Raw genomic sequence first — 25,206 nt, 5'->3', positions numbered from 1 at the left:
CGCTTACGATTACTCATTCACTGCGCATGCCTGAACGTTAACAATACGAACCTCACGAACCAACCAACCAAGTGAAACCCCACCATCATTATAACTCCTTCATTGTGAATGGGTGCATTCACAGTTAAAAAGGACCTACCAAGAAATACATTGTCTATATATCTACATAATTATTCACAAAAGGATGTTACCACACAATCGATGTAAGCTGGTTTAGTTTTATTGATTTATTTATTTATTTACTTGTTGAACAAATATTTTAACAGGAGATGTCCAATCCAGCAGGGCTGGTTTAAATGGAGTCCTGTATAATTTTACATTAAATTAGTATTATTAATAGTAACAACATAATTTACATTTCAATAACACAAATAAATATGTACAAAATTGCCAACCAAAAAGGATGTACCAAAAATTATTGGCATTCAAAGAAGTTTGCAAGCACTCTTTCTCAGGTTTTTTTTTTATCAAATTATCTAATTGTCCTGGGGAGCGTGTTCCATGTTTTTGCCCCATTGTCAATAATTATTATAACAGTTGGATATTTTATTAGGCTGCCTTTACTTAAGTTTCTAAGACATCGACTTTCATTCTAATAGATCAACACCTCTGGTCCTGCAACATTTCAGACTAAACTACAAGCAAAGATAATATTATTATCAGTTACGGTACATTTGATTAATTTTTAAGATTATTTAAAATGAACCTTGCCATGGCAAATGAGTGTAGAAGTCTCCCTTGTGACAATTTTTTTCGACATTAAAATTCTTTCTATTCACCTCATAAGATATCATTGCAAACAGTTGAACAACGCAAACAAAACTGAATGGTCTTTCACATAAAACACCATCAGAACTTGGATATATTTCGTGGTAAATATGACATCAAGTAAGAAACTTTGTTGCATCTTTAATTTTTCAGCCAAATACTAAATAAGCAAGAAATAACTTATTACTATTCTAGAAAATGCAAGCAACCAACACGAAGGAGATATGGACCCTTGACTAAATGGCTAATTTCTTTTATTCACGACCACTAATGCTAATTGCTTTACTTGGTTCAGTCTGGTATACTTGTAAAAGAAGTCCGTCAAGCATCGGTATCTCTTTTTGTGTGTTTTCTAAAAAAAAGTAATGACCTTGCTCTTGAATTGTTTATTTGGCATTTTGCTCAAATATAAAATACCCAATGAAGTTTCTTACATGATAATTGGTCTCTTTGCCAAAATAGGGCTTATTTGAAGGAAATTTTGATTTTAAGGCAAAAAAAAAAACCTACTTACACTAGCTTTGCCCCAAACCCTTCAATTTGATTACTTTCGTCAAGAAGAAGTTGTTCAGTTATTAGCTGCTTTATTGTGTTAATACCAACATAAACATTTTAATTTATAGATGACTAAATATCGTGAAGTTCCAAATCATTCTCTACAATGACATCTTCTTTTTCATTGTCATTTTCACTTTCCTCATCAAAATCACCATCTTCATCATTACCGCTTTCACCAGCCCCCTCACTTGTCTGTGGAAATAGAGTAGCTTCCTGTTGCACCTCAGCACCCGGTACCTTGTCCATTTCAGATGTCTTAATATCTTGAACATAAAACACAAGACATTTGTGTTGTTTTTTGACACAACTAAAAATGCAGTTATCTGGAGTGACTAGTGTGTGCTACATTTAGCATAATTTAAAGAACCCTGAAAGGGAGTATTTTTTTTATTGTTAAAGAGCCTATGCTATATTGTGGCTTTATGACATGCAAGCTACAAGTAATCTCAAAAAGACTTGTGGCATCTGTCGTTAACAATACCCTCCCTCCCTTATCCCTCCTTATCCTAATCACTCCCTAATCAATGTTGAGGGAATTCTCTATGAACTTTTAAACAAACAGGTGACAATACTGAAAGGGGAGGGGGGGGGTCAATTCACAAATTTGACAAAAGATTTGCAAAATCTCCATGACATCCTCATGACATACCTATAATGTCCTTCTGCTGTGACTCTAGCTTTTCTCGAGTTTCCTGCCACCTGTCTGTGTACGCCTGCTTTGTTTTCTGAGTTAGCTCAATGAGTTTTTTGAAATGGTCCTAATCCAGAAAAAAAACCCCAGACAATCAGGTATTGAACAAGATTCTGAGCCTCAGTTGCACTTTTGAGTAAAGTCACAGATTGCAGCCATGCATCTTGACCACTATTTTGGACAAGTGACAGGCCCCCTGTAGTACAAGAACCCACAATATTAATCTTGTAGCGCACATGACAGCTAGGCATTACTGGTAAATTCTTTCCAAAATATTGTAACAGCAAAAACCCAGAAGGATTCAACCCCCACCTCCCAATATTGTACAAAGGTAAGGGTACAAGTTTTGTGCTTGACCATTCTTAACTGACCATTTATACCCACAAAAATTAATTCACAGAAAATTATTGGTCAATTTACCATAACTCTCCTTAACAAGGCACTATGAAATGTGCAGGCACTACTTCCATGTCGGGATTCATGTCAAGAGCCATTTGCAGGGTACAGTATCCAGTTATGATCGCCAAGGTCAAGGATTGACTCACCTCCAGGCTTTTCGGTCAAAATTTAAAAACTGGACATCCAGAAAAGATATGTCTCCCATAAACACTTATAATTGACTTTTTTCCTTAAAAAATGGGTGTAAATTGCCTAGACACCCTGGCTCAAACCTTGCTCACCTGAGCTCCATCATAGTTAAAAATCCCTACAATACTGACTGGCACTTTCTTTAACAAAACCTTCCCCAACAACTGACGCTTGAGGGCAAACACCACAGGAACTTGATTCTCTTGGCACAAAGTTATTATGCTTTTGAGGGTGTCGTCTAAGCCTCCTGTTAAGTAAAAGTAAATCTCATATATTGCGTGAAAATAATCTAGGTTGACTTGTAGTGCCACACATAGTTCTGTTGCCACTTGATCATTTTTTTTTTACAACTTTTGAAATCTTCCTTTACAACCTATTTAAGCTGGGTATTAATTTTCACAAAGCTATCGTTTCTAACCTAAATTGTGACTCTTGTAGCTTCCTTTTTTGGTGTACTCCAATCTTTCAGCACATCATCCCATCTGTGTATAAGTGGCACACAGGGCTACAGCAAGTCTTTTCCACCCCTATCTGTTAGCTGTCATCTATCTACGACATATTTTCTCACCAACAGTTCTTATATGTCAGACAAGATAAATTTGGCATCCACATTTCCTTCCTCAGCAAAATACTGCATCAATTCCCACAAAAGTATTGATTTTCTTCATTTGGAAATTTACCTTCTTTTTTGCAACATCTTTTTTTCAGAACTATATCTTCAAGTGGTCTTCAATTCACATGAATTTAATTAAGTCATATTTTTTTTAAATGCTGAATTTAATACAAGGATTCACTTCCTATTGTAATGTGCTACCTCCATCTGTACACATATTAGGGGTATAGAATGGTCTGACGAGTTTTGAAAAATATTGCCCAAGTTTCGAATTCTCACAATTTAAAGTTACCGTCTCGGAATCTCTCGCTCACTAGAATTTGGACCATCTTGAGGTCTTGATATTTGAATATTTGATTTTCTAAGTCTCGCAAATTGTCGAGCAAGAAAAGAAAGGTTCTAGTCTATTATAGTTAATAGCGATGAACAACGAACAGATGCATGAAGAATGACAACCTTCTTTTAGGTACTATTGACTAGAAAATTGTCCAGCACTGAGAAGCTCTCAGAGTCTCAGCCGCAGGTTTCTTTCAGGTAATGTCTCAGACTCAAAAATAATGCAAATAATGAAGTGTCATCCCAGATTTTGCAAGGGTCTCACAGTCTCGCAAAGTCTCAGATTTACCATTCTACACCCTACATATTGGACTATTAAATAGAAGCTTCAGGAACACAGCTACGTTTTCTAATGTGCTACACAGTGTGGCCAACCAGTTAAGGTGGCAGACTTGAAATCCAGAGGTCCCAAGTTCTAGTCTGCTCTGACTACTAGCTGGAGTTGTTTTTCAGTAGCCCCAAGTTCAATTCCTTGGCCACGCTTGTAAATAACCAGCTGGTCCGCCTCCTGCTAGTTGGGATTTTTATTCAAGTTATGTTCAATGTAAATTACTTCTTTGTGAAGTCTAATGCTTGGCCCCACTAGCACTAAGTGATATAAATACTGCCAATGGTAAATAAAGGTTATTTATTTATTTTTCCTAGCTTGTTGTACCCGTACTAACCTACTGATTTGATTCGCTCGACATTTGAAGAAATTATGACACATTTCAACCTCCTTAACTTCAGATGCTTGTTGACCTCCCTTAGGCCCAGGACAAACCTTCTCTTAGCTTTAGCCTATGCATAAAGAAACAAAGATAGAGGCTGGAAAAAATGGCAATAAAACAGAACGACAACAGGAAACTCATCCTAAACAAAAGAGAACTCATCCTAGAGATGTCTGAGAACCTTCCATGAAATACAATAAACTATGTTGATCATATAACTTGAGAATCACTTAAAGAGCATGTCTTGAGACCTTAGCAAAAAGTCCTGTTTGTACTTCCATTTTGGATTTCTTCTGTTTGCAATAGTAGTAGTTTATATGTTATCCTGTATTGTTTTTCTCTGACAAAGCAGAAAAAAGTTACTATTAATAAAATCCATGCTAATGGCAATCCCATAGGTGGTCCCAGCCACATACAAACACCACATTATTTAAGCCACCTATAAAAGGACATTGTAATTCAATAGTAAAAGGTTTTTTCCAATGACTGCTTCTGGTAGAGCATTTTATATTCTGTTTGCAGTGACATTGAAACTCCTGCTCTGGTGTTGGTCATTGTACAAAGTAAGATAAAAGCATAGGGAGATATGGTTTCAGAGTTTTTTGTGGTGATTCTCTCATAAAATAGAGGTGAATACTATGCAGACACTCAGTTAAAGTTCTTTACTTCTTATAGGCAGACACTCAAATGTGGCCCAAGGGAGTGAATGCATGGTTTGTCTGAAACTAAATTGAAGGATTTTATGCAGGATTTCTCTGCTTTGAAATTGAAATAAGTGTTTGCTCCAGATAAACTCTATTTTGACACACAGACCAGTTATTATTTAAGAGAGTTAGTTACGTTTATTAATAGTTTTTGAGAAAAATGCTACAGAAACAAGAAATAATTTGAGAATGATGTATTATTTAATCAGTGAAACAGGCATACTCGGAAAAAAAATCCAAGTGCTCCTATCAGGAGTCGAGCCTAAGACCTTCCAATTACTAGTTTGTGAGCTAAGGCCATTAAACTAGGATCATGGTACAAACACCTTTATTCCATTACGTATATGCCACACGTGACATTCCAATCCTAACAGTATGCAGGCTGTTTGTCCCATGAACCTAGTTTAATGTTGAAATGATGATGTAGTATGAAGGAGATCGAAGTTTATCTTCTATGCGAGATTTTAATTTCAAAACTTCCACCCAAAGTCCACAAAAACTGCTGGGATTCCAATACTTCTTTATCTGATTCTCGCCTGGCTTACAGCACTCAATGGAAACTGGTACCTCTCCTTGTCAAAGGCTAATGATACTTGATACTCTTGTTTAACTAATGAACTGTCCTTGTCTTATCACGTATGCTATGGTTATATCTCTGATTAATATGTGGCTGACAATGAGTGACTCATGGATCAAAACCTACAGTAAAATAGTTATCTTTATCGTTCAGTTGGTTGGCACATGATTTGTAACAATCAATCAACAACAACTTAGTCATGTACAGTCTCCAACATGGCTACATTTTAAAGCAAAGTAATTTGCTATTTCTTGTTTAATATGTAGTATTTTGCTCAAAAAGTAAACATGGGACAAAGTTTCTTACATGACAGCTGGTCTCTGTACCAAAATAGAGCTTATCTGGAACCATTTTAATTTTATTTGGTGTTCCATAAAAACCTTCAATATTATTTGATTGATTGTGTGGTCAAATAATCACCTTGACTGGATCTTTGTGAAACTGTCTGTCTTGAAAACGTACAAGTTCCCTTAAGAGGTCACTAGCAACAGTATCGACCTCCTTATCAGGAACCTGAGAACAGTATCTGAAAATTCATCAATAGTTATCTGATAAATCATTTCTTTAATAACTTAGACAGTGCCGGTTCTATGGAAATATCCACCTGCTCTTAACAATAAAATACTAACTGATTACAAGTAAAATAATAATCTAATAAAATACTGATTTCAATTAACCCTAACATATTTTAACAACTAACAATATTAATATTACAATCAAAAGCATGCACTAATTAGTAAAATGCCTAATTGAATATAAAGGTCTTAATTAAAAATGACTTCTAACAACAGCAAATCTAGAAGTGGATGGGATACTGGACGGAAGCAGATTCTAGAGTCTGGGGAGGCCCATAAATTAATGAAAAAAAAAAAAGCGTTACATGATAGCTAGACTTCAAGTATCTATTATTTCTACAATAATTATTTAAATGTTGGGCAGAAACAGGATTTCTAGTTTGATTTCCATGGATTTCATGCAAATACAGCACTACAGGAATGTTCAATAGTTGAGGAAAGACAAGAAATATTCTGTTCATATCTTTAAGTTTGACTAGGTTATAATTTGAAAAGCCACAATCACACTTTATTCTATTATAAAACACTTTAGGAAAAATTATTAGTCAAAGAGTAGTTGTCTTGTATTTCATCCTGTACTTCCTTCATTGTCTCATCACTTCCCTGGATACTTTACAAACGAACAAAGCAGACAGCTGGAGAAAGCAATCTTATGACTACTTCTTAAATGGATACTTGATCCCTTGTGTTAAGACTAGTTTCATTGTAACACCTTATGGTTAACTCACTCTCTAAAGCGACGGCTGTGAATTTCAGCAGCTATTTCCTGGTCTGTTGGTGACAGTGGTTTGGCATCTTCCGTGTCATCTGCAATCAATCAATCAATCAATCAATCAATCAATCAATCAATCAATCAATCAATCTCAATCAACCAATCAATCAATCAATCAATCAATCAGTCAGTCAGCCAGTCCGTCTGTCAGTCAGTCAGTCAATCAATCAATCTTGTATTGATGATATTACTTTCAATTTCTTCACAAAGTTCCTATTGTTGTTCATTAACCAATGAAAATAACAAGAGACCAAGAAGCATGCCCAGAAAGACCTAATTTCCGACCCTACTCCCCAAGCTGGAAATGAGAACTTATAACAAATAAAGAAGATAATTTTTACCTTCTGACGACTGATTTTGTATTTCTTGGAGTACAACATTCTCAACGTCAGATTCACATGTTCTAACAGCAAACAAAAGCATAAGCGAGAGGATTAATTACAAATATCTTGAGCAGCGATTTTGACATTAGGCCACAAAGATTGTTTTCATTTGGGTCAGAAAGGATCCATAACCAGGCTTCTTATTTTGGACTGGACTCTTTTGTATGAGAATTTATGGAGACATCTTTAGATGCTAATAGGTAAGGGCTGAACTTAAATTTTGAATTTCAAATTGAGGGTGCAACTTATCTGCTGGTTCTATGGCAGTATTGATCACACAGAATACTGGGTGCTGAAGCCATGCAAGATTACCTCAATGAGCCTGCTTTGTAGCAGGACTTATTATCAAAAACATGGGAACAAACTTTTGGGGGTTTACTTATAGGCCATTATAATTAAGTAATTTCACAAATTTATTTTATTTTTAACAGGCAAAAATGATTGCAGATGTCTCACATATTTTCACTGTCATCATGATCTGAAGTTTCATCAGCATCATCATTTTCTGTCATTTCTCTAGCTTTCTTCTTCTCCTGTCTCTCTTTCAAAATGATCTAATATAAAACAGGTAACACAAACATTTGATAAGTATGACAACACATACTGGCATAGAGACAAAGGGTCAAATTAAACAACATATAAACTAAAATGATTATCTCTTTTTGCTAAAAGCTGAAGCAGCTCAACTAGAGTGTAAATAACAATATTATAATTTACACTTTCAATGGTTTATACCTGATAACAGTTTTTGTTTGAAAAGACTTGAAGGATATTTTAATTGGGATTTAAACACCAGCCGAACGTCCCTTACTTAACTACTTAAGGCCTAGGTCAAATGCAGTATTTCACATGAGCCAAACCTAGTTACAGTTTAAGTCAACCAAAATTAATTTAGTTTGCCTGAACAGTGAGAATATGCATGTTGGATCATCAGGTTAAAACCAAAAGTGGCACAGCAAGTCTCATATTTTGCTCTTGTCTGCTCTGTCCTTGAGTGTGTCATTAACTGCCCTGTCTCACTATTCACATGACAAACTTGTGACTAAAAGAAACATGCTTTTAAGATTATGTACCCTGTCTGTTTACACTACTTGGAGACACTGTCTTTCACTGGTTACTGGTTGCTCCCAACTTACAGTATGATGATGATGGTCATTCCCTTTACCGGTAATTCCTGCAATCAAATATGTAGTTTTATGTAGTTGTTACCTTTTTCAAAGCACTGGGTTTCTTTCTGGCTGGAGTTTCTCTTTCCTTGCCTCGTTTCACCACTGGAGCAGTAGAGTCCAGTTTGTTATGGGGAATCTGATGAAAAAAGTCACAGTGACTGAAAAATTGCAATCATTGCAGCATAAGATCTCGCTTACAAGGCAAAACTCTTTACTTTGAAAATCACCACATCAGTCATGTGAAAGTACAAAGAATATCATAAAATAATAGTCACAGTATACTCCTCAAGGTCCCATAAAGTAAAGATTGTGTTGTAAATGCTTGGCAATTCAAAGCCATTGTCTCTGTTCTTATTTGGCTTTTGAAACAGATCCCATGTAACCTGTGAATGAGCTCCTAAATGAAGTATAGCGCAAAGAGAAAAAACACAAAACAGCAAGCTTGTTATCCTCAACAATTTTCCTCTTTGCCCAATACTCCACTTGGGAACCTGTTCACAGGCTATTTCCCATGGTGCTTAAGGGTATTGACCTCACTTGAAAGCAATTTTGTCTAATTTAGGACATAATTAATGTATTCAATAGAATGTCACTTAGATGTGCAAATTATGTGCGTGGACGGCCAACAAGTTTCTTGCCACAGGCTAAGATATTTAGTGATGAGCCATCAGAAACTGATATCTTCACATAAAATTTTTATTACAAAACATACATTTGGCAACCAGGAGTCAATTTAATAAAACTATTATACTTGCAGTTTACAAGCGGGGCCATTGGTTTGGCAGACAGATACAAAAAGAAATTCAATGAAGAATTCATTGTTAAACACTTCTAACAATGCTTCTTGGACTTGCTTCTGAAAGAATGTGTAACAGCAAGGGTCCAGATTGTTAGTTACAAGTGTAAATGTTTCATTAAATTAGTCACAGATTACATTTCTGAAGACAGGCTACCTTGCTATCCTCTTTTAACTGTGGAATCTTTATCCCCGGCTTAACATCAGTAGGTGAAACAACTGACAGTTGGCTTGGCAGGACACCGGTAGCTACCACAAGTTTTCTGCCACTCTGCTGTGGCTTCTCAGAGCTGCTCTTCTAAGTAATAAAATTGTGAAAGCAATCATGAACTTCACAAAGTTCAAATGAAAAGGAATAATAATTATAATAGTTATAGTTTACATTACACAGCCAAGATAATAAAACTTCTATTGGAACAAGGATTCAATACACCTAAAGGTTAGATGAAAGGCTACCCACTTCAATTACACTGTACATGTATGTCTTCTCCAGGAAATCCTTAATTAGAACTTGTTGTAATCTTCCATTTGTTGTACAAAATTAATGTTTATTAAGAGTAAGATTCCAAGGAATCTTGTATTCTGTTTTAATTAAGCTCACTTCAGATTCATTGGATTTTCTTGTTCAATGTACATGTAATGTAATTTGGAATTTGATTAAATAAAATACATCAATTGAATTAAAAAATGGAAATGGAAACCTAACTGGAAAATCAACCAGAAAGTCCCAAAATAAAACATGTTATCAAGAAAAGTCCTAATATGCTTAAAACTGCTTTCTGTCTAGTAGAGATTGCTTCTTTCAGAAGAAGATGAATTATTGACAGAACAAAGAAATGTGGCAGAGTCAGCTAAGGTTGTTGTTTCAATAAAACACAAAGCAATGAAATTGGTGTTTCTCCCTTGAAACAGAATTAAACAAACTCCAGTCTTACTGATATTGTCTCAAGCATGACTCCCAGGTCAAACTGAATAGGCTTCTGGGTCCGTTTAGTTGAGCCACTACCCTTAGCTTGTTCTCCAGTCTCTTCAGTCTTCTTTTTCTTTTTGTTCTTCTTCTTTTTCTTCTTTTGATTTGACTCCCCTTGGCTAGCTTCATTTTCTGCCCCACTCAATGTGGCTTGAAGTGGAACCTTCAGAAGTCCTCCACGTGTTGCACTGGGATGTTCATTTTCCCATGCCTGAGTGACCTGCAAGTTTTTAGAGTAAATGAAATGAATTAATAAAGTGCAGTTAATATGCTATCTGTCCATTTTTAGCTCAGTCTTAGTATAACTTAAGCAGTTTTCTTAGTTTTGAGTGCCAAAGGTTCACCAGATCACTGATCACCAGCTGCTGTTCGGGAAAATGAATCTGCACTCCCCCCTCTCCCCTCTCAAAGTCTCTTCTCAGGGAGGAGAGCCAGACCTGAGGGAGCAGTTGACATCCAGCCTAAAGGTTTGCTACCCCTATCGCTATTGACTCCCGCCCTCTTGACACAGCAGCTTTACCTAAGGTGGCTTGAAAGGACATCACAGTGTTATAATATATGTATGACGATAAAAGATTATAAAAAAGCAGTTCTAATTATGTGGGTGACCTCCTATCTGTGCCATATCAAGCAAAATGGTGCTTCAATGAAAAACCCTACCCAAACCTGTTATCTTTGAAGTCACATTAACAAAAAAAAAAAAAAAAAAAGAGAACAAAACATCAACCACTTCAATGATGTTTTCGATATATCTATCTATTGTAAATGGCTGCGAATTGAGTCTGTGTGTCAGAGCGATCTGACAAATAATTACCAGACTCCCAGGGTACTGGTCTCCTACAACATCTGTTATAAAATCTCATATTCACTCCAGAGTCCCACATCCACCAAAAATTACACTCTATCGTTCCTGTAAACAATATCAGTCATCTAGCATGCTGATTAGAAATTATATGATTACATATAAGTAATATTATTAAAAAAATGATCATTGTAAAATAATTATTCAATTCAAGGGATTTGATTGGCTTAGTGGCCATGGTATATGAGCCATTATACAATGCCTGAGAAACAGCGACCATTAAATTGTGTTCTGGTTGTTCTTGCAAAGCAAAATCAGCAAGATCTAGCAATATTTCTTGATTTTGTTTTTTTAAACAACTACTTCACTCACCCTTGTTGGATATGAGATTATTATATCCAACTCGGCACTATGCGCCTCGTTGGCTATCAATCATCTCATATCCAATGCCCGCTCGTGGAATAATTGTTAACTATACTCGCTTGTAGTGCCATCATTATACAAGAGTGAGAAACTTACCTTCAGTTGTGGTGGTGTCCTTAACACGGCACTGTAAGACATAGGAGCTGACGTCCTTGGTGACGTGACCACCTCTTTATTATCAACTGTTCTTTCCTCTGTAGATGACAGCCTCTTAATTTTTACACTCTCCTTTAAGTCTGGAAACTCACCTTCCACTACCCTACTGTTTGTATCATGAACAGAGAAATTTTTCACCTCCCTCAATCTATGTTCCTGAGAGCTATCAGGCAAGTCACTCCTTGCTTTTGAAACTGAAAATTTTGAACTTGCTGCAAGTTCTCTTTGACTGAGATCAAAGTTGAATAAATTTTGCTGCTTTTTTGAACCCTTGCTGTTCTTGTCTACAACAGTAAGACCTACAGTATTTTCAAGTTCTAAATCTTCATGTTTCATTGGATTTAAATCTACATGGAACTCTTTTTGTTGAAAAGTTCTTTTCTTAAGAGACTCAGAATTGCGATTCTTGATGTTTGATTCAACAATCATCTCTGTTTTACATGAAACTGAAGAATCAACATCCTTTTTAACTCTCCAATTGTCATCATCGTCACACATGTTCTTGTACCTAGTTCTATTTTTTGCCATAGCCTTTCCTGTCCTATGAGTCTGTTTTGAATCTGTAGTTTGTGATTTCAAGGAGTCACCATCTCGTAATTTGTAATATTTGCTATCTTCCCATGCTGTTTTCCAAGATAAATCATCAGTACCCTCACATCCACTTTTCACTGGCTTCTTTTCATTACGATTCAGGTTAGCAGCCCTTATACTCTGGCCACCAAAAAATTCAGAGCCCTGTTTCCAATCAACACGCTTGTTCTTTGTTCTTGAACTTTCTGGATGAAAGTCCTTCAGCAAAGATTTTTCCTCAAGTGGGTGGTTGCTGCTGCTATTGTTCTCTGAAGACACACTCTTGACTTTATCGCTGTAGCTCACAGTTAATGTTGGTGCCAGAAAAGGCCTTTCATTGGGCTGCTGATCTTTGCTATAAGAACTTCTAATATCTGAGACAGTAATATTTGTATTTGGAGACGATTTGTCAGAAGAGGAAAGTAAAGATGAACAGTTTTGCTGTGAACTGGAGCAGGCTTCATTTGTTTTTGATTTAACACTATAATTCATTTTTCCTGGAGAAACATCTTTTAATGAATCTGATTCTTGTTGGCTTCTTGTTGAGCTTTTACCATTTAAATCCCTGTTATCTTGTTGCTGAATTAAGTCACTAGATTCTTTTTTCTTTCTTTGCCGTTTTTTCTTTGTCACTTTCACAGACCTCTCTGCTGAGAATTCACTTGCAGTGCTTTCTGATAGAATTTGTCCTTCACAAGTCCTGTCAGGTTTCTTTCTAATGACAGGACTTCCAGTTTCAGCAGTGATTTTCTTGGATGGCAAAAAGGTTGTCTGGGATGCTGGAAGAGGTACATGTACATTCTGAAGAAAACAAATGCATTAATAGTAACAAAAGCACTAAATAAATTAAAACAAATTTAAAGCATCAGGAAAACACAAAAAAAGAAAGGTCAAGTTTCTTAGCAGGAGATCAAAACTAAAGAAACATATTTTTTAAAGCTACCGCAAGCTCAAATGAAATGCAATGAAGTATTAATTCCGGCTACTGCCATGGGAAAATTACATTCGACAAATTTCTAAATTAAAAGTGTATTCTGAAAAAGCCTTTTTACTTTCAATAAATTTACATACTTTTATTAAGATTGAATAACAAAACAGAAGTTCGAGCCTCAGCTAATCTCTTTCAACCCATGTGGGGCATAGGTATTTCAAGACACCTTTTCATCTTATACTGTTCTGCACTCATCTCACTACAAATGGCAATTGAAGCCTTCATCCATTGCCTTCTTAATGGACCATGATGGAACTCAAGACTAACCTTAAGTTTGTTTCATAAACTAAAGAAATATTTCAGTTGAATTTTTAAGTTTTTGACTCTACACCGTACGAAAGTAAAATTCTAAGCTTTTGACTATGCTAGAGATTTGGTCAGGCTCTAGCAGAGTCAAAAGCTTAGAATTTTACTTTCATACAGTGTAGAGTCAAAAACTTATAAATTCAACCAAAACTGCATATATCCTACACAACTAACTATTCTGTTAAATGACATTAAAGAATTATTGTTAAGTATGGTGCCTCCTTCTGTTACTGTGCATACATTCTGCACATCTTTGTCTGGCCCAACAAACAAATATAAAGATATTCTATGTGGTTTATGACTCTGAGGGTAAAGAAGATTACCAAGGGCTTTTGGAATCTAAAGGAAATTGGGGGGTAACCATGCATTTTTCAGAGATGTAATTTAAGCTTCAACTTGGAAAAATATTTATCTTTTTTTATTGGTGGTCAGATGAAGTAACAAGGATAGTTACAGATGACTACATAACCTGCTGTTAGAGCCAACAAAAAATGGTAGTAATTACGAGGTGGTTTTATTAACCCTTTAAGCCAAAATAATAGAGAGATTAAGAATTGCATAATTTTTTATGGCAAACAGCAAAGGTGAGATTTGCGTTTTTGTTTTCTTGAAAAAATGAGTACATAGATGAGAATAGTGCGAAACAATTTTGGCCTTTTACGTTAGCACAAAACCACTTAATTTTACTAAGAAACTGAAAACAGTGAACAGCAAATGAAGGATAAACATGGTCACTTCTGCCATTTGCTGTTTGCCATAAACATAATTCTTCAATTATCTCTCCGATGACTATCAGCTAGTTTCTCTAAACAAATCACATCTTAATTAAACATACGGGCCATAACAGTAAAGGAAATGACGACCAAAAAAAAGTCTTCAATCGATGTTCAAACCAATTCTCTCAACAAGCACCAAAAAAAATTATGGACAGCAGTAAGGAAAATATACACATTGATACTGGAGCTAGAATAAATGAAAAGTGTGGTCACAGGACTGGGTGTTGATGATATATTTACCTGTTGTAATTCAGTTTTTTCATGTTTGACATATGCTTGTTTGGTTTGATCCTGTAAACTGTGGATGGGCTGATGAGATGACGCAGGAGGGGTAGGTGACAATGAAGGACGGAACTCTGGGACAAAGGGTGAAAGGTTAGAGTTTCTAACCACATCACTGACAGGTGTTTGTCCAGTGTATGCTATCCTGGGAACAAATTCTGGAACACTTGCTGAAAGTTTGGAGCTTGAGATAGATTTCTGTTAAAATAAATACAGATAAGATAATGTTTGGAATTAGTGATTTGCTATCAATTCCAAGATATTTCAATAATATTTTGAAACCTTGAATTCTATGAATAGAATTTGATATCATTGCTGCTGAAGCAAATAAGATGCTGGGCTTTATTAAAATGTAAAACACCCCAATCAGATGTAACTTGGAAATCCATGGAATACTGTTTAACTTCAAGATGATTTGCTTTTTCATGAGGTCTTAGACTCTTTTAGGACCTGTTAGCTTTGGTGAATGTGTCAGGACCCTGTGCCTGGGCACTGATAAGTAAGTTGTTCAAATTTCTTAGTGCCCTGCACCAAACATGTTCACATAGAATTTTGAGCCCATTTAGTGTGGCTATTTTGTTTATTGTATGGCAGGCCGGAGGCACAAGGAAAAAGTGAACAACATGACAAAATCCAGACAAGCAACTGTGCCAAGAACTGGTGCCTGAGGTTATGCCAATGCCTAGGCCAGTACCAAGGTTTTTGCTTGGGAATCAAACAATGACATTTTCAGACTGGTGCCCATGACCAAGAACTGTACCAGACCTGGGCACTTGGTCTGAACGGGGCCTTACAAATAATCCTTGTGGCTTTTTCAGTTTTATTCTTGCCATTAAATGATAAAGAAAAACATTACAAAAATAATTAATTGGCATGGTTGTCATGTTGGGAAAGCAAACAAAAGAAGCAAACACATGTACATCACTGATGACGTAAAAAAGAGTACGTAACATTTAAACCTCAGTGTTCCAATGAATTAAGAAGTCCATACATAACAGTTAATGTTTCGCTTCTATTTATGACTTTATCTCAGCAAAACATACTCTGTCCCTCCATATCACGAAATTAAAACGACAGAATTACATTTTGAATGTTCTCCAGAGCTTCCACGTTACGTTGAATAGAAAAACCCTTGCTTATTTTTTGTGTTCCTAACTCAAGATTCTGTTTCTTACCCCTGTATTTTGCTCTCCGCCATTCATAAGGACACTTCAAGGTACCTTTGTGAAACTAAAAAAACGAAAAAGTGGAAGTAAGCTAACGCTTACTGGCCTGGATAAATACTTTCCCAAATTCTGCAAAGCTATTGATGTACACTTGATGAATACTTTATGTTAACGTAATGTAGTATCCCTAGCAGACTTACGCAATACCGTTATCTTTTGGTCAGCGGTTGAATGCAACTTCATATATGGTAAGAACTGGGGACGGTGAGAGTCACCGGGACCTGGGGGAGTGAGCACCCTACCCATCCTCCCTCCCAACAAATGTTTCCTCTCCCCTTCCCTGCTCCTCCACTTTTCTTTACCCCTGCTTCTTGAGGTCTTGATAGCTATTTGGTTGAAAGAACACCACTGCTTCAATGCTACGCACTAAACAACCTCACCCCGCCTCAACCCACCCGGCACCCTAGCTACCCTGCAGCCTTTGAGCAGAGTTATCTTTCTTGGAGTTTAGGCAAGTTGATTGGATGCTACCGGTGAAGTCACCACAACACGAAGAACTTTCCAAGTTTTATCCCAAAATGCCATGAATTCGCACTAGCTATGACTTCAGTCAAACTCTCGAACTTACCCATACACACTCAAACATTAACCTAGATTCAGTTATGGCTGAATTAAACGAATCAGTCTAAAAACTCCCTTACTTACTCAAAAATTTTACTCTATTTACTCATAAATTCACTCATATTTAATATAAACCTATGAATTTACTCATCCTTTCACAAATACGCAAAACCGTGCAGAGAGATAAGTTTCTCGAGGCCCGTTGCGAGTTCGGTTTTCTCAGGTGGTTTTTTTCCTTGTTACCGGCACATTCCTCATATATTCTCCATATTAAAAAAAAAAAAAACTCTCAATAACACTGACGAACCAGGACTCGTTTTAGAAAGGCCCGATACTGACTCACCGTTCCCGAAAACTATTTTGCGCACGGCACGTTTTTCCTAAGTTAAGGGAAACGATTCAACATTTCAATCTGCAATGATTTCGAAAGCTCAATTATTGTAAGTATGTATTGTATATATAAATTTTAGTACTAAGAATTCACACCAGTTAATAAAAAGTGTTTTTGATAAAATTACTCCATATTGGTCCTGGTAAGTTATGAAGGTTTTTGAGCAACAGACCAACGACATTCATGTGTTTTTTAAACTGAGTAAACCAGATTTTAAAGTATATCTTACATTAAGACTCCCAAAACCAGTCCTTTTGATTTTTATTTTTGCCTCACTATTTGTTCAATTTATAAACTAAATCGTAGAAACCCAGATAAGCCGACCCCCCAAAAACGTGAGACGTTCGACAATTAGAGCGCGCATAAGAACATCGCTCGAATTTGCTTTGATGACGTTGGTTTTTTACTTCGTTCTGCGACGCGCACTGATTCAGTCGTGTCGCTTTCAAGGTGGGAAAAATTATTCGTGGTAACATGAAAATGTATCACCTATTCGCGATTATTATCCTAACGTTGTTGGGAACTTCCTCCGGGAATACTAACAATGAGGGTAAGGCTTGTTTTTAAAATTACCGTTTCTTCGGGATTTTTCGTATGGCGTAAGTGGCTGGAACAGGTTAGGTCGCGTGCTAAAAGTCGTTTCTTGACCCATTGTAACATGTGTTTTTTTTTTTTTTTTTTTTTTTTTTTTTCAAATTTTTGTCTACTTCAGATTCTTCATATCTGTAACCGTAAAGTTTTCGTCAAAATCGGTTACAGTGTTCTTCTGAAATATTTCCTTTGCCGACTCGCTTAGTTAAAAGAATTTTCTTTTGTTTGGGTTTCGTTGCCATGGTTTCTCTTCTTTCTGACGTAAGTGATGTTTTCGCGCGCGCTATACTCGGCTGATTTGTTGGAAACGTTACATTTCATTTTTTTGCGTGAAAAAATTGTCGCGGAAACGATTTTTGCAAAAGCAAAATTCGTTTTCCGAGAAAGGATCAGATACATTGTGCTTCCACGATAATTGCCGTGTTAAAGCAAAAACGAGGGAAACATGTGAGGGATATTTAGCTTATTAATTTCTTGTATTTATCACTGGCATCCCGTTGTTAAATAATTTAATTTGATTTACAAACGCTATCAAAACAGTGTTCAGTATCGTCTTTAGCTCTCAAATATTTTTTTCTGATTTTTGCCTTCCTAGTCTAATCCAAACTTACATTTCTTGATTTTCTATAGGTACTACAGAAGGAGAATTATTTGTCCGTCGATTCAATGTCTATGTTTATGAAGATTTCAGGAACATGGATGCAATTATTGACATCCACCTAATGTCTATTGACACCCTTGTGTCTTTGTCAGTGGACACAAAGAACAAAATTAATGTGATCACCAGTACGTCCTTGACTGACTGGAATAAAGTAAGTACATTAACAAGGTTTTTATTTCGAGAGGAGGAAAGAGCCTACAATTAAATAACGGTGGTACATGTAATTTACAATACGCATCCATCGTGGCCTTATTAGGCCATCCCAATAAAATATTTCGTTTCCCATCGCCGACCGACCCATTTATTTGGAAAATTAAAAAAAAAAAAACATTCTGATTCACTAGTCAAAGAAGCAAATACTTTAATTTACAAGCACACAGTCTTGTTTTATTAACAACAATTGCTAAAATGTGATGTCCTTGTCTTTATTAACATCGATACCACGGATAACGAACGAAAAGACCACGTTTTCGAGTTGACTTAGTAATATAACCAGGCTTTCTTACTTGGCAGCCCAGACTTCCCTGGAACCCAGACCCCTTCAAGTGTTCATTTGTTTTTGCCCGACCGACCGACCCACCATCACAGGAGAAGGGGAGATGGGAAACGAAAGCTTTTATTGGGATAGCATTAGAGGGCTCGTAGGTATATTTGTGAAAAGTTAGTTGCAGCTCTCTCTTCAGCGTCGGGTGTTTGAAAGCCGATTAACAGTAATCTCCGATAAAAAGGGAACAGAGGTTTTCATCACCCGTTAAAAATGTTTTTTAATTATAATTTTAAACTAAAAGTAAGGAAAAGTTTAAGTCAAAACTGAAGAGCACAAGTCTTTCAAAAAAATGGTTATTGATTAGTAATTAAACTCCAATCAAACCTCACATTAACCTGGGATTAGTTTAATCAGGCGTTGAAGAACTGGGCCCAACTTATCAAATGGTATAATGTATAAGGCTGCGTGAAGTCAGTGTAGCGCAACAGCCGCAATTTTAGTTTTAACCACAACAAGTAAAACCGAGAAGCAAAATGAGTGATCATCATTTTTCTTGGCTCTGCGGGCTGAACCAGAACACGAAGAAATGTTTGTCATAACAAATCAATTGTAAATCAGTCCAGCTTAAGCTAAAATACATTTGGGTGAGAGAAAGACTTGGGTGAGGTTTTTGCGGAGCGACGAAGTTTTTTCAACCACAATAAAGAGTACAAAACAAAAAACACCATAAAACCAAGGTGGCAGAGTCATCCTTACATTTTCTGTTCCGTAGACTAAAGCCGAAAATTTGGAAAAGACCTCAACTGGCCACGTACAGAATTCTTCACGTTTTAACGTGCTCAAGACCTGCCCCAAACAACAGATCATGCAAGCAGAAAGGGTGGGAAACAACTCAACTTCGTCAGTCGGACAAGTGTTCAACGGCTTCTCAGGGATAGTAACTTCCCTTATTAAATGGCTGAACATTGGTATCGAGTGGCCATGGGACATGATTACACACAGGACAATCACTGCAGCGGATCCGACTTGTCCAGTAGACGGTGTAAGTTGATGGTTTTGTTTGTTTTTATAGAATTGAACAACGTTGACGTACTGGGTCCAGTTTTCATTCGTAATAAAATTCGGCAGGATTTCCCTATAAATATGACAGGGGTGATCGCGTGACTTTTTAAATTTAACAGCGGAGAAAATTTGCGGATTGGTGTGACTTAAGGAGATAAAATCCAAAATGAACACCTTTTGAGTTAAGGCGGTACTTTTTTGGGTATTGGGCAGAAAGCAAATCTGATCGGAATCGGAAGATCTGGTCCTGGCCCCCGAGATAATGTACCTTTTAAGGATTTTGTCCGGCTATTTCCAATAAAAACCCCCTGCCATTTTAAGTCCCCCTTTCCCCAGAATCAAATTTACACAGATTGAGTCCTTTTTTCACTGCAGCTACTATCCTGACCGTAGATCGCCTATCCTTAATTGATTTTCATTTCTCTAGAATCAGCTGCAAATTTGAATCTGTACGAACCTTGCTTAATTCTCATTTCAGAGGGGTTAAACCGTGAAAAACGTTTACTGACCCTATCCAAACTGTCCTGACACGGTTCTGATTCGTGCAAGATTTGTACCGTTATAGTGAAAACAGCAAAATGAAGATTGATTACACAATGCAACTGCTAAACCCACTCAAGTCAAGATAATTGACAGCGTGCTTCTACCACAAAACTGACTTGGCTTGTTTCTATGAAGTTAAGGGCCGAGGGAAGCTGGGAGAGAAGGAGGTGCTACTTTGAGTACTGTTTCAATGTTGAACTGAGAAGCTTCTGCCCCGTTGATTGATTTGCCAGGAACGACTTAGCAGGTTTGCAACTACAACGACATTGTCTCCTCTTTTATTAGTTTGTGAATGACCGCATGTTCAGCAATTTGGAACTGATTACGGAAGACATGGAAGACAAACTGACTTGTCTTGAGAATCATACTACTCCTATTATAAACCTCCCGTCCACTCACGGTAACACCAATCCTTTCCTTCAGAAGTCTCAAAATGTTGCTACAGAGAACAGGGAAATCCTTGCAAATCAAACCGCAAACAAAACTGCAGATGAAAAGGACAACAAACCGAGTAAACGTCACAAGTCAATCGTTGTTTTCATGGGACATTACAATGACGATGACTCACCTGAACTTCTTCCAGACTTTGGTAATGTCAACCAGAATGGTTTATATCCAGAAATGTTGCAGGCAGAAAATAACGACAGCGTATTCCCTGGTAGTCTGGATACCACACATGTGGAAGAAGACGATGATGAGGTTTATGGTGGGTCGGAATCACCTCCAGAGTTAGCTACTACAAACTTCTATGGATTCTTTCCTCGAAAAACTGCCTCTGAACACCATGATGCAACTGACAATGTGAAGATGCTCGGTTTCAAAGTCAAAGGGAATCTACGGAATATGTGGACAAAAAAGGTTTGTCTCATCTTGTTAGTACTATATCCTCACTGCATATTTATTACCTCATCGCATAAGGTTAAGATATGGGAAGAGTGCGTGACTTACGAGGCAATAGGGTATGCAATGAGGATGTAATTAATCTAAGTTTCTCAACCGCCACCAGGGGAGATGGGTGGGTCGCGAAGTTGACTGCCGTCCCGGAGTGCGTTTCAGGTTTAGCGATCAAATTTATACACCAGGAGCGCAAAGCATTACCACCATAACCAGCATGCACGATCACGGGGGAATGCGAAGAGATCACTTAAATTTACGCTACGAGCTAATTAATTATGCAGTGAGAATAGCGTCGGGAACCGCACACCTGTTTATTTGGAGAATGGAGACAAATCCAACGAGGACGTTAAAGTTGCATCTTCTGTAACGGATACCCCATCCAATGTTACCTTGAACCAAAAGGAATTGATGCATCCAAATCCCACTGCAAATGCTAACTTCTGTATGAAAGAAGACAACCATATGAAACCGTTCAGGCAAATATCACCAATATGGACCCCTCAATTCCCTTCACACGTAGCGATAAACCATTATAGTTGGGGGGGGGGGGGGTAATTTTCTCTTGCTCAGGCTCTGCTAAGACAAGAGAGGTGGATTGATAATTAGTGCCGGTTGTTGTAACCTGTGCAGCAAAAGATAACGTTATGTTGACCTGATTTAAGGGAGATAAAAGTTAAAATGAACACTTTAGAGTTATGGCGGTACCTTTTTGGGTATTGGGAAGAAAGTAAATCTGACCGGAATCGGAAGATCTGGTCCTGGCCCCTGTGATAATGTACCTTTTAAGGATTTTGTACGGCTCTTTCCAAAAAAAAACCCTGCCATTTTAAGTCCCCTTTTCCCCAGAATCAAATTTACACAGATTGGCTCTTTTTTTCACTTTTTTGTTTCAATGTTTTGTGAATTGTCTTGTGCTGTGTCAGGGCTCCATTTAAACTAGCTCTGCTAAATTTGATGCCCCTGGATAAATATTGAATTAAATAACAAAAATAAATAAAAACTACTATCCTGACCGAACATCGCCTATCCTTAATTGATTTTCATTTCTCTAGAATCAGCTGCAAATTTGAATCTGTACGAGCCTTGCTCCATTATCATTTCAAAGGGGGTTAACCCGGGGTGAAAAACGTTTACTGACCCGATCCAAACTGTCCTGACAGCTCTGATTCGTGCAAGATTTGTACCATTATAGTGAAAACAGCAAAATGAAGATTGATTACACAATGCAAGTGACAAACCCACTCAAGTCAAGATAATTGACAGCGTGCTTCTACCACAAAACACTTTGGATGTTTCTATGAAGTTAAGGGCCGAAGGAAGCTGGGAGAGGGGAGTTGCTACTTTGAGTACTGTTTCAATGTTGAACTGAGAAGCTTCTGTTCCGTTGATTGATTTGCCAGGAACGACTTAGCGGGTATGTCAACTAAAACGACATTGTCTCCTCTTTTATTAGTTTGTGAATGACAGCATGTTCAGCAATTTGGATCTGATTACGGAAGACATGGAAGACAAACTGACTTGTCTTGAGAATCATACTACTCCTATTATAAACCTCCCGTCCACTCACGGTAACACCAATCCTTTCCTTGAGAGGTTTCAAAATGTTGCTACAGAGAACAGGGAAATCCTTGCAAATCAAACCGCAAACAAAACTGCTGATGAAAAGGACAACAAACCGAGTAAACGTCACAAGTCAATCGTTGTTTTCATGGGACATTACAATGACGATGAATCACCTGAACTTCTTCCAGAAATTGGTTGTGTCAACCAGAATGGTTTATATCCAGAAATGTTGCAGGCAGAAAATAACGACAGCGTATTCCCTGGTAGTCTGGATACTACACATGCGGAAGAAGACGATGATGAGGTTTATGGTGGGTCGGAATCACCTCCAGAGTTAGCTACTGTAAACTTCTATGGATTCTTTCCTCGAAAAACTGCCTGTGAAAACCATGATGCAACTGACAATGTGGCAATGGTCGGTTTCAAAGGAAAGAGAATCCTAAGGAAGATGTGGACAAAAAAGGTTTGCCTCATCTTGTTAGTACTATATCCTCACTGCATATTTATTACCTCATCGCATAAGGTTAAGATATGGGAAGAGTGCGTGACTTATGAGGCAATAGGGTATGCAATGAGGATGCAATCAATCTAAGTTTCTCAACCGCCACCAGGGGAGATGGGTGGGTCGCGAAGTTGACTGCCGTACCGGAGTACGTTTCAGGTTTAGCGATCAAATTTATACACCCGGAGCGCAAAGCATTACCACCATAACCAGCATGCACGATCACGGGGGAATGCGAAGAGATCACTTAAATTTACACTATGAGCTAATTAATTATGCAGTGAGAATAGCGTCGGGAACCGTACACCTGCTTATTTGGAGAATGGAGACAAATCCAACGAGGACGTTAAAGTTGCATCTTCTGTAACGGATACCCCATCCAATGTTACCTTGAATCAAAAGGAATTGATGTATCCAAATCCCACTGCAAATGCTAACTTGTGTATGAAGGAAGACAACCATATGAAACGGTTCAGGAAAATTATGGACCCCTCAATTCCTCAATTCCCTTCACACGTAGCGATAAACCATTATAGTGAAGGGGGGGGGGGGGGGGAGGTAATTTTTTGTCTTGCTCAGGCTTAACTAAGACAAGAGAGGTGGATTGATAATAAGTGCCGGTTGTTGTAACCTGTGCAGCAAAAGATAACGTTATGTTGACCTGATTTAATTATCCAGAGTTTAATTTAATGCTTTATTGCTGAGACGGTCTATTTTTCTCCATAGGAAACATTATTCTATCCAAAGAAACAAGGCGACTCACAATGGCGTACTCCCAAGCCGCTGTCGGACAAAGGTGTTGAAACAAGCCTATGGCGCTCTTTTTCAAGCTGTAAGTAAAGTCATTCTTCAATTGCTTGATGTTCAAGCAAGACTTGTTGTACTTTTGGTAGCTTGGACTGCCATCTAATTGAGAAAACTTAAAACTAATACGAGAAATCATTTTGTTGGAGTAGAACTTGTGAACGCGATCTTTTCCCGACCTTTTACGGAATATCCTCTTACAGCGAGGTAATTTAAAGTTCTTTAATTTATCATAGATCATTCCGCCACTGCCTTATGGTGCTTGCTCTGCTCAGGTTTCGCTCCTCAAAAACGTATATTTAACTCCAATTTCAACGTGTTATCACAACCCCTACAGTTGTCCCTAGTTGCTGCGGATGAATAAAAGATTGTTTTGAGTTAATTTTGTTGTTGACGGTCTTCCTCTTTCTTTCAGATTACTGGAGCAGTTTCAAGACCACGATGATAAACCTGACATGGCAGGATACGTTTAATGTGACGATGACTATTTTGGTTATTGGCTGCTGCTTCATGGCTGTATATCTCTGTATTTACTTCATTTACAAATGCATCCAGCGTCTAAGGTATAGGAAAATCAGCTGGGTTTATGTGTAATAAGAGTGTATTTCAGTGGAGACGAAAATCGCATCGACATGACCAAGCCCCTTTACCACCAAGGCAAAATGCAAAATTCACGAACCACTTACTTATGTTCGTTTATTAACTTACTTTTTTTTCCTTTTTACTCTTTGCATGTTTTGCAGATTGTACCGACGTGAGTTAGAAGAAAAACGGCAGCGTGAGCTTGAACTTGAGCTTGCTAAACAGAAAGCACTCTGGCGACCAAAGCAGCCCAAAAAGAAACGGGCAAATTATTGCGGCAAGCTGCAAAACTGGAACTGAAAAACTTGTCTTCAACTTCGCCAATGAAACATTTTTGTATTGCTACTTTGATTTTGTTGTGACAAATTTTGTCTAAAGTACACTTCAAGTACGTTAAGAATAAAATTCATGTTTGTTATATTGATGGCTTTCTTTGTATACTCTCCAAAAAGAAGTCTGTTTTCACTGGCTCCTGTCTCTAGATACAGTTCAAGTACTGTTGGGAAAAATTCAGAAGTGAGATTTCTCGTGGGTCGGTCTACTCTCCTTCTTTGGTAACTGAGGCCGAGAGGCTCTGATCGCTGTGGTTTATTTTATAAGGCTGCAAGGGAATTTTCGTAGTCACTCTGTCTCTCGACTCGTCTCTTGGCAGTCGCGCATGACAACAGAGCACATTTTCGCGTTTACTTCCATGTAACGAAGCAATCGGGCAGAACGTTCTCAGAAAAATAATTCTAATTCTGAATACTTTTGAGTTAAAAAAAATAAAACGGACAGGAAAAATGTTCATTCTAAGTGAATCAGCTAGGAACCCATGTCC

The 25,206-nt window shown here is 37.5% G+C and overlaps 2 protein-coding genes across 3 annotated transcripts; one reads left to right on the top strand and one right to left on the bottom strand.

The window, feature by feature from the left end:
- Positions 1 to 204: 204 nt before the first annotated feature.
- Positions 205 to 15,840, bottom strand: LOC146470072 (uncharacterized). Its single transcript, XM_085122177.1, has 14 exons — positions 15,692 to 15,840; positions 14,475 to 14,714; positions 11,532 to 12,962; positions 10,176 to 10,430; positions 9,398 to 9,538; positions 8,485 to 8,580; positions 7,732 to 7,829; positions 7,234 to 7,295; positions 6,849 to 6,927; positions 5,966 to 6,071; positions 4,220 to 4,334; positions 2,698 to 2,852; positions 1,976 to 2,084; positions 205 to 1,589 (listed from the first exon to the last, which is right to left on the bottom strand). Exons 1-14 carry the CDS (start codon positions 15,716 to 15,718, stop codon positions 1,396 to 1,398), a joined length of 3,108 nt encoding a protein of 1,035 aa, XP_084978303.1. The 5' UTR covers positions 15,719 to 15,840; the 3' UTR covers positions 205 to 1,395.
- A 1,260-nt stretch (positions 15,841 to 17,100) lies between these two features.
- On the top strand, positions 17,101 to 24,765 carry LOC146470071 (uncharacterized). 2 transcript variants are annotated; one of them, XM_085121957.1, is made up of 8 exons: positions 17,101 to 17,244; positions 17,916 to 18,097; positions 19,206 to 19,475; positions 20,324 to 20,896; positions 22,389 to 22,961; positions 23,727 to 23,832; positions 24,220 to 24,367; positions 24,548 to 24,765. In XM_085121957.1, exons 1-8 carry the CDS (start codon positions 17,169 to 17,171, stop codon positions 24,684 to 24,686), a joined length of 2,067 nt encoding a protein of 688 aa, XP_084978083.1. In that variant the 5' UTR covers positions 17,101 to 17,168; the 3' UTR covers positions 24,687 to 24,765. The 2 variants fall into 2 exon arrangements, with proteins under 2 accessions (XP_084978083.1, XP_084978084.1); XM_085121958.1 differs by having other exon boundaries at positions 17,126 to 17,253; positions 17,931 to 18,097.
- Positions 24,766 to 25,206: the final 441 nt, after the last annotated feature.

This window comes from Pavona decussata, unplaced genomic scaffold (genome assembly GCF_977016875.1).
Source record: "Pavona decussata unplaced genomic scaffold, jaPavDecu1.1 SCAFFOLD_114, whole genome shotgun sequence".
Taxonomy (NCBI): domain Eukaryota; kingdom Metazoa; phylum Cnidaria; class Anthozoa; order Scleractinia; family Agariciidae; genus Pavona; species Pavona decussata.
The sequence above is the reverse complement of the archived record's forward strand: the minus strand, read 5'-3'. Positions and strand labels throughout refer to the sequence as shown.

Coding starts and splice junctions, on each gene's coding strand:
- LOC146470072 (XM_085122177.1), bottom strand. CDS start 15,718: ATGAATGGCGGAGAGCAAAATACAGGG. Junction 7,830..8,484: donor AACCCAGTGCTTTGAAAAAG/GTAACAACTACA, acceptor GTTTTATATTAG/ATCATTTTGAAAGAGAGACA. Junction 4,335..5,965: donor TTCACAAAGATCCAGTCAAG/GTGATTATTTGA, acceptor CTTTATGCATAG/GCTAAAGCTAAGAGAAGGTT.
- LOC146470071 (XM_085121957.1), top strand. CDS start 17,169: ATGAAAATGTATCACCTATTCGCGATTATTATCCTAACGTTGTTGGGA. Junction 17,245..17,915: donor CGGGAATACTAACAATGAGG/GTAAGGCTTGTT, acceptor GATTTTCTATAG/GTACTACAGAAGGAGAATTA. Junction 23,833..24,219: donor ATGGCGCTCTTTTTCAAGCT/GTAAGTAAAGTC, acceptor TCTTTCTTTCAG/ATTACTGGAGCAGTTTCAAG.